Here is a 9,456-nt window from a genome sequence, read left to right as displayed (position 1 = left end):
CACCTCAATCCAAACTTCTCAATCTTCTCAAAAGCATCAATGGCTTATTTAACCCTCATAACTCTTGCATATCTCCTCAAAATTAAAGCAAATGTTTCTTTTATTTAACAACCCTTTACGCCTCATTTCACTCACTAATTCCCATATAATTTTGAATTGTTTAATCTTTCCAAGAATTAAATCAAAGCATCTAGGCATCATGTTTAAACCCTTTTTGCTTTCGGTCCACCTAAAGAACGACAACGCCAGCACACCCGCATTGTACATCCTCTTAAAAACCTCAAGAACAAGCGTTGGAGACACCTCAATTGAAGCATTATTTAGAAATGAATCTCTATTAGAAGTGTTGTCTGCTACTATTTTATAGATTCTTTTAGATTCCTCAGTCATTTTATGGCTTAAATCTATGTTTTGGCATCTAGGTGTTGTTGCACGGCGTGAATAAACTAGTGGATTTGGTCTGAAACGCCACGATTTGATTTGTAGAAGGTGAGATGAGAGATTTGTTGGAAGTTTGTGGTGGTTGTTTGGTGAGGGTAGGGCTGACTTTGGGGTTTAGAGGGATTGAGATGGTGGTAGTAGTGACTTTGGGGTTTCGGTCATGATGGTGGTGGGTGGGGGGTGATAGTGATGGTGGCAATGGTGATGGCGATGGTGATGGTGGTGAAATTAAAAGTCAGGGGTAATATGGTAATAGCACAATTTGTAACTGTGTTAGCCGTCAAAATTCATTAGCATTGTTAACTTGAGGATGAGAATCTGGAATTTATGAAACCGGGGGTGAGAATTTTGAATTTTGCTTAAAGGTGGGAACATGTCGTTTACTTTTTAATTTTTAAGGTTCCCTTTGGTTTTTATCATGATTGAAATGATACACTCAAAATAAATTAAATTAAATTTCTCAAATCGAACATATTCTGTCGTATCTTTCTCAAGATCATGACAGGTGGCAATAATTGATTGGTTTTTTTTCTAATTAATTCAAATTTTTCTTGCGTGGGAAACTGCCGAGTTGTTGCATCACCTTTCTTTTTCACCAAATTGGAAAACCAATCAATTATGAACATTTGTCAAAATCATCAAAACAGTCGGTGAAATGACGGTCAAGATTTAAGAATAGTGGGTAGGACGGTGGGAAAGTCATTCTTAATTAAATCTAAATCTAAATGCAACATTGTGGTCCAATACCCTTCATTTTGATAAATTTCCGTCACTATACAAATTTATTAAATCTTGACTAAGCTCAAGTAGTAATACACTACAAACCAGTACACTATAAGCAGAAAATAATCGCACTCGAAATTCAACCAGATTTTGCCGCGTGTACATAAAAAATAGGTCATAGTATAATTTTGGCGGGAGTGTACCTCCCGTAGCTGACAAAGAACCTAACGGTCAAGACAACAACTAACGGTCAAGAGAAATGATTATTGAAATCCACATTCACTCTCATCATTTGATATTGCCAACCACTCTATGACGGCCATGTTACTCGAACATCTTTTAAGTCCCCACTATTTGGCTTAGATGCACGTGCAATGCACGACCCCTCTTCACGCACTTTTGATTTTAAAAGTAAAATAAAATTGTAATAAACTTTTTATCATAAGAAGCTGAAAACATATTATCCCCTTCGGGGTGGTGGGCGTGGGTTGTTTAAAAGTGCTTCCAACTTTAAACCCACGGAAAGGCAGCCTAGCCTATATTTTCTGGATGTGGGGCTATTCACTAGACAATAAAAGCCCACTTCCTGCAATATGAAGCCCAAAGTGTCTTATCTTCGCTGTCGAAAGCAGCATGTCGTTGGTAATGTTTTTTATTATGGACAGGCATTGAATTCATCTTCATCCTCTCTAACTTAAATGCTTGAAAGTTGCTCATGTTAGATTTTGACACCAACTATTCATACATATAAAATACTAAACGAAGTTAGAAATTACATGTGAACTAGAAAATGAAACAAATAAAAGGGAGATAATTTTTAAAATGGTTCAGATGTTCAAAACGAATCTTACGTCCACTGTCTTTTTATTTATAAAATAGTACAATCAAGTCGCATGCAGCGATCTAAGAGAATAGAAATAGAGAGAGGGAGAGAGAGAGAGAGTTTATATTTTCAGAACTAGAATCCGAAAAATAGAGAGGAACTCTCTATTTATAGTAAGAGGTTTCTAGGTAATGATTATAGGTCTGCCAGCAGACAGGTACCGTACAATTCCTATCATGCTTCCCATTGGCCGGTTGCACAGAAGGTATCCTTAAATCGCGTAGGACTTGGGTAAGTGGGTGACTCCCAGCCACTCACTCACCAAGCATTTACCTGCCAAACTGATGACAGCCTTACTCCTTGTCTTTCGACGACGTGATAATGCTCGGACGTAACAATAACATCCTGAACTTTGATTAGTCCTTGTTGACACGTCAGTCCTGATTTTTTTTCGGCATAACAAAAGTCTTCACTAAACCCATACCACAAATAAGGGAGACATCATTTTCTGTATGATGACTAAACCTTTTTCAGTAACAAGAAAGTCATGTGATTGCACCCAAAAGTTTATCGCATAACTACAAGAGATTGATGCAAAACATGACAAATGGATCGCATAATGTATAAATCCATCCTCATAAAAGTAAAATTAAGAGATATAGAAGAAGTGAGCAAAGCCATTGAGATTTCTTGTCAACTTTATTCACAGTGCTCAAAATCATGTCCCACCACAAACATTATCCAAAACCCCACCACATACTTTCAATTATTAAGACGGCAAGAGGCAGGTCCACCCCCAACAACATAAGATATCACCACATCACCACCCTCCTATTCCATAATACTCTTATCAGTAAAAACAATTTACATCCCCAATGCCCCGACATCATACAACTGTTAGCATCTATTTACAACCACATATTATTCATCCATGCACGTGGCTACTTCAAAGTCGTTGGTTCTGGTTACTTTTGTTTTTAAGTTGGAAAGTTAACTTTTTTTTCCCTGCCCAAACGGAGATCAGACCAGACTCAGAAAAGTACTTTTTGGTTGTGTCCAGGTGTGAGTTGTGACATGATATTTACCAGTTGGTAGTATCAAGTGGCCTCAAAGACCAACAAATTTTAAAGGTGGGGGTTGGGTGAGTGGTCCAGCTCCTCAACATCCTCTTTCAATAATGGTGGAACATGATGGTGTGATGCAACATCAGCATAAATGAGAGCCGTTGATGTGAGGAGGGATTGTGGAGATGCCTTGTCTCGACAGCTCTGCTAGCACACTATCTGCCGATGGAGGCTTCAGTCCCAATGGCAACGGTAACCATGGCTTGCTTATTGCCTCTTTCACAACCTTGTCAATAACTTCCTCTGCCTGCCTCACCACATAAGAGACATTATAAGTGAAATTAATGTTTAGATATATAGCAAGTAAGACACGCACAAAACCAATTGAAAGGTGATGCTTACCGGATGGAAATCCACAGAATTCTGTGGCATGTTGTAGCTATTATTGACCACAGCAGAACTCTGAAATCCAGATGTATTCTGCATTTTACGGAGCAAGAATAAATCTAAATAATAGAATATGCATGTAGACATTGTTGCAAGAACGTTGTGCATAATGCTACAATGCATACTAAATGCAAACAGCTTCATATACTCACTTGAGGGTAAGAAGAATAAGAACCATGAGGAGGTGGCATCACAGGACAACCCCATGCATCAGCAGGCATCTGAAATGTAACAATAATTTAAATATTAAGCATGCATGTGAAACATTAGAATGATTTATAAACCCGATATTTTATATCCTCTATGAAAAGATGAGCTTTCCAACATGCTTCTTTGAAACAATTGCTCGAGTGTTACTAACAAAGTTAACAGAGATTACCCCAGGATAAGGCTTCCAATGCCAACTTTCTGCCTGTTGCCACAAAGGATATCCAGGCGAGCCCCACATCTGGACACCAGCAGGGTGATTACTTGGTGCGCCCCATACAGGATAGACCGGACCAGCAGGGAGAACGGGATTAGAATGATATGGAGGAAATGCCATAATAGGTTTATGTGGATAATAACTCCTGCGCATGTGATCTCTTGATTGTGGCCATCGTCGATCATTATCCTTGGGCAAGATGTGTCTCTTATGCATTCGATATTTCTGGTTGAAGAGATGCATCAGTTCATTTGATCAGCAAAGAAAATGTACTGTTTTCCTAAATAAGCTTAAAAGGCCTTGTTATTAGTTTCAGTGAGTTCTGGGACTAAACAAACCAGAAAAACCACTATGATAAAGAATTAAAAAAATTCGCAATCTCGACTTTCTTGATTTCCGGCCAATCAATAGCCATTTTAATTTCACAAAGCAATTGAGTTAATTCTCCTGTGCCTTCGTAATGAAATTGAGTTCAATTCCTAGAAACAAAGTTGTTTAGTAAATAATGACATGGGTGTATGGCATCCTATTCTTGATGGACAGAGTTATTGCAATTAGAAATGACTTCAACAGGAAATTTTTGTTATCATTTATAGTAAGAAATAACTGGCGGAAGATGCACAAACAGGACATGAATGAGGCTTATCTTAAAACAAGCGTTTTCCAACATCAGTTGTCTCTGGACTTAAAAACTTTGGAATGTTTACAACCAGTATATGAGTTTTCTGTCAAGATAAAGATTTGCACACTACCAAATCTTATAAAGGACTAAAGTGCGAAATGTGCACTCACCTGGAGGTGACTTGCCACATTATGCCTTGTCAGCCCTTCCACTTTCATAAGCTCTAGTATCCGAGAAGGAATGGCTTGATCAACACCTAGGTGCTCTACAGCTGCCACAAATTTTTTGTGCAGCTCAGGTGTCCAGTCCACCTGAAAACTCAAACAGAAACAAAATTAAATCATTAATGTAGCCACTGAAAATAATTCTGATAACTCTCTAGCCATCACCTCATTGATCACAAAGAAAAATGTTGGGAAACAACAGGCTGTAGTGACCTATAGAATTTGAGCAATATTAACAAAGAGCTTAAATACATTCAAATGGTTTTCACATGGTGACTAAAAGAAAGAAATCACAAGAGAAAGTTATTTAGTCATATGAGATCCTAGGAATAGCTCATGATTCCAGCAAATTACTGAAACATATAGAATGATTTTCACTAATGTAGATATTTGGACAGGGTTGGGAGGTTCAGAGTTAAACCATGCTCCCACTCAGACAAGTTTTCTGAGCTTCAGAAGACTTATGAGTGTCAGGGACATGATATAGTAGGATAAGAAGAATAAAGAGGAGTGCAATACATACTAGGGAGGAAATATGTCATATCTCCACTTTATGAAATTACATAATATAAATCAAGGACAATGAGGTACTCCATAAATTTGCTAATCTCATGCAAATTACTGGATTACCGGGAAATTTATAGACAGTTACCCTAAAGTGGATAGAGCTAGGGGTTTTTTCTCAACGTCATACCCAATTACTATGATGACATAAACTACATTACCTTCATCTTTTTTCGATTAGTTTTAATCCCACAAGAGTTATGAAGTCCAGAAGCTTTACTACGTTTTTCAACAACACCATTTGAATTTTTGGGACCTTCTTTATCATGAAGTTGAGGATACGTGATGCACTCAGTTTTTGACACATCAGTTGAGTCATGCTCCTCTTTGACCGCAGTTTCCATTGGTCTCTGAGGTTGGTCTTCCTGTAACGTCCCTTCACCAATTGAGTTGTCACAAGTAATGTCAACAAATTTAGATTCCCCATCTTGCTCCCCACTTTCTTTCTCTGTCAAGCTGTTGGCATTATCTTGGCAATCAACATCATCCAATAATCGTCCACCCTGTTTTAATTGTGGCGTAGAAGGAGCAGGATACTTGTCACTCCCTTCCGACAGTTCATTCTCATTCTTAGGAACCAGAGAAATAATTTCTGTATTCTCTGAGATCTCATTCTTGGATTCTCCATTTTCCAGTTGGAGATGCAGCATGGAAACCACTGATTCTTTGACTGGCTTCAGCGATTCGCAGAGGACACTTCCCTCAGCATTGAATGCCTGCACATGACTTACAAATCAGAATTTTCTTCTCACAGCATTAATATTGTTCTTTGATAGAAAATCCCAACATTAACCAACCAAAACTCAGACATACCTTATGAACCACATGCTGCCAAATATTCTTGAGTTTATCCTCGGAGAGTGGTTTTCGAAGGAATTCAACTGCACCTAGCTGAAGACAAAATGTCAAATATATCAATACTAATTATTAAATCTTTAATTAAGAAGAAAAAGATAGAACCCAAGTGACAAAAATTCACAGAAAAGAAAAGATAGAACTTCATTTGAACAGACACTCATAAGCAACATATTTATACTAATGTACATTAACATTGCAGTGAATGGTGGTAAGAATAAATCTCACCGCTATGCACTTCATCATGGTGCTCAAGCAATGAATATTTGAAGTCACTGTAAACAAAAGAAAAGTTTGCACAGCATTAGTACTTTACGACATGTTCAGTGAAAGATAAATCTGTCAGGACCTCTAATATCACACTATAATTTATGAGCATCAATTTACACCCAAGTTAAGTTAACAATGAGCCCAAAGAAGAGAAGAAACAGTAATATCCAACAAGTAAATGAAACAATAGAAAAATGATAATTTACTAACAATTTTTTCAGAACCTGCATTTACATGAATTAAATTCTTATATAAAAATTAGGCAAAAATAAGTGCAATTTCTGAACTTACTAATGGTAGGCAAGTCCTTAGCAGCTTCAAGAAACTTGAATCTCCCATTGCTATTGCTTGTACTTACCTGTGAGAATAAATGGAATGAATACACATACTGGATAGATGAAACATGCATAGTCACTAAAAGCATCGTCTGAGAAATGAATCCTGACAGATGAACAAAATCATTCTCCTACATTTTGGAAATTCATAGTGTGTGCATAGAGCATACTACAAAGTGCAATCATTTTTAAACAAGCATTCCATAAAGTTGGGGAAATTTTGGAAACTTGTGGTTCCAGTTACAGGTCATTACCTCTACAATGGCAACATGGAAGCTTTCAGGTTTGTTTGAAATTGCTGACATAGCTTCATTCTCATTGCAGAATGCGGAAACTGTAAAAGAAATATGTGTGGCGATAAATTCCCATGGCAAGAGAAGACATAAGCATCAAATTGCAGGAAGTGGAACAGATATAACTGATGGTAGGAGGCAGACAAGCATGAGATTCTTTTCTAAATATTTAATTAAAAATTTAAAAGAACAAAGGATCATATAGAATGGAGATCTAAATGTTGTAATTTCAAGATAAGATATTTTACCCTGAATTTATAACTCTTATATCACAGAAATATGAGATTGCAAGAACTCTAAATAAGGAAACCACCATTCTACTTACCAAAAAAAAAAACACTGTGCAGTCAAGAATACATGATTTCAACAAGTTCAAACTAGCTATTTTCGCCAAGTATAGTTTTAATCCCTAATCGTACAAAACATGTAACATGATTGATTATCAATTGCTCATCATCAAGAAAAAAATATTTTATGGTAGAGTTGAGTGCTGCCACTAATTGATTCCTATCGACAGACGCTACACCACAAAATGATTCTGAGTAGTATATGATAAAATTCCTAAACCAGATACAAAAAGTGAGGATACCATCTTAAGTAATAGGAAATAAAAATGCCTTTTGAGAAGAAAGATGGGGACCAATTCAATCCCAAGAGTTTGATAACGTGAATATATGAAGAAACCATATTTTCTAGTTTAAGTAAGAAAAAACTATGACAACAAAAAGCTAAGAACCAGAAGGGGGAATTCAAATCTCTAACCAATATAGTCCATTGCTTCAAGCTTTAATTTTATCTCAGCAGCAGAACTGCTGTCCTCATCAAGAAGAAGAACCCGGAGGCCCTTTGGAAAATCCTTCCACGCTGACAAATCATTGGCAGTGTAAACCATAGCTGGTTTGGCATCCTTTCTCAGGCCACAAACAATTGTTGCAGATCACTGCTTATCAACATCAAATCAATTCTGCATGACCCACAACAATTTCATATTAAAATAAATACTGCAACTTGATCTAATACTACAAAGTTTTAAAATAAATTAAAGCATTAAGACTAATAAATACAACAAAAGAATCCTGAACTACAGGACTTTTGTTGACATGCACCAGAAGAAATATCCATCACAAATTAATTATAGTCATTAATAAAGTAAGATCAAGATATTGGGGATACTCCATTGTAATCTGTAAATGGAAACTTTTAAAGATATAATAGCTTATAAAGATCTACAAATGCATGAAAAGTTTTCTCTTTTGCATCCAGCAACAGTTGATCATTGAAAAAAGGTTCAACTAATTACTTTAAGATGCAAATCAAGGAGAAAGTATAAAAATTCGGATTGAAAAATAAATCAAAAGCTTTACAAATGAAGCATAAAAAGACGATAATATTACATATCACCAACAAGATCGAGAAGTAACTAGTTCTGAGTGTAGAGATCTTACATGCTACTACCAACAAAGACCCTTGTAGGATCTCTCCATTAAAGTGTCCAAAGAACAAACCAAAAAAAATCTTCAAATGAAGATAAAATGATTTCAACAAATTATCAAAACAAGTACAAAGCTGAAAAATGCTTGAACCCAGAAAGAGTAACAAAACAAACTAAGATGCATGCACATACGAAGGCAAGACCAACGACAGAAAAGGAGAGAAAATGAACAAGAAAAAGTAGGAATAAACCCACTAAAATTCTCTAAAAATAAGCACCAGAGAACTCACTATACATGCAACAACAAAAGTGTGCTCAGTGTCAAAAAAAACTGCAAAAAGAGAGTTTTGTTGAAGAAAAAAGAGAAAGAAAAGAAAACTTTGGTGAAGAAAGAAAAGATTTTGTTCTTCTCTCAAGAGTCAAGTCTCCTCTCACTTCATAGTTGGGTGTACATACAACTACAAGACTTGAGAGAGAGAGAGAGAGAGAGAGAGAGAGGAGAGGTTTTAAGTGCGCTTTCTGTAAGGTTGTCTGTGATTTCTGTATTTATTTGTTTACAAACCACATAATCTGCAAACAAAAAAGGGATTAAAAAAAAAAAAAAAAAACACTTTTTTATATTACTACCTTTTAAGTGAATATCCCAAAAACCCCCACAACTTTTGAATTTTATACTTTTTTATTAACTGCTTAGATATAATATGAGTTTGACTCCATAAATTAAAGTGTAATATAATATTAAATGTTGACTTGATTATAGATTATTTAAATAAATGGAATTACAATAGTAGAGTTCATTTGGAGAAAAGTAAGACTGAACCAACCTGGAAAATAAAATTCTAGTAAGCAATTGATTACAAATACTCCTTTTGGGTGTAAATTGAGACCAAAGTTTTGGTATCATGATTTTGCTTTGCTTTTATGAGCTCTCAGGTATCT

General features: G+C 36.1%; 1 protein-coding gene across 2 annotated transcripts; it reads right to left on the bottom strand.

Annotated features, from left to right (window-relative positions):
• Positions 1-2,812: 2,812 nt before the first annotated feature.
• LOC116138341 (two-component response regulator-like APRR2) lies at positions 2,813-9,047 on the bottom strand. 2 transcript variants are annotated; one of them, XM_031424054.1, is made up of 12 exons: positions 8,531-9,047; positions 7,848-8,049; positions 7,047-7,126; positions 6,749-6,815; positions 6,416-6,462; positions 6,146-6,223; positions 5,494-6,048; positions 4,715-4,855; positions 3,878-4,147; positions 3,651-3,719; positions 3,454-3,531; positions 2,813-3,358 (listed from the first exon to the last, which is right to left on the bottom strand). In XM_031424054.1, exons 2-12 carry the CDS (start codon positions 7,975-7,977, stop codon positions 3,194-3,196), a joined length of 1,680 nt encoding a protein of 559 aa, XP_031279914.1. In that variant the 5' UTR covers positions 7,978-8,049; positions 8,531-9,047; the 3' UTR covers positions 2,813-3,193. The 2 variants fall into 2 exon arrangements, with proteins under 2 accessions (XP_031279914.1, XP_031279915.1); XM_031424055.1 differs by having other exon boundaries at positions 8,808-9,047.
• Positions 9,048-9,456: the final 409 nt, after the last annotated feature.

This window comes from Pistacia vera, unplaced genomic scaffold (assembly GCF_008641045.1).
Source record: "Pistacia vera cultivar Batoury unplaced genomic scaffold, PisVer_v2 Contig340, whole genome shotgun sequence".
NCBI classification, from domain to species: domain Eukaryota; kingdom Viridiplantae; phylum Streptophyta; class Magnoliopsida; order Sapindales; family Anacardiaceae; genus Pistacia; species Pistacia vera.
The sequence above is the reverse complement of the archived record's forward strand: the minus strand, read 5'-3'. Positions and strand labels throughout refer to the sequence as shown.

Coding starts and splice junctions, on each gene's coding strand:
- LOC116138341 (XM_031424054.1), bottom strand. CDS start 7,977: ATGGTTTACACTGCCAATGATTTGTCAGCGTGGAAGGATTTTCCAAAG. Junction 7,127..7,847: donor TGAAGCAATGGACTATATTG/GTTAGAGATTTG, acceptor TTTCTTTTACAG/TTTCCGCATTCTGCAATGAG. Junction 3,532..3,650: donor CTTATTCTTCTTACCCTCAA/GTGAGTATATGA, acceptor CGTAAAATGCAG/AATACATCTGGATTTCAGAG.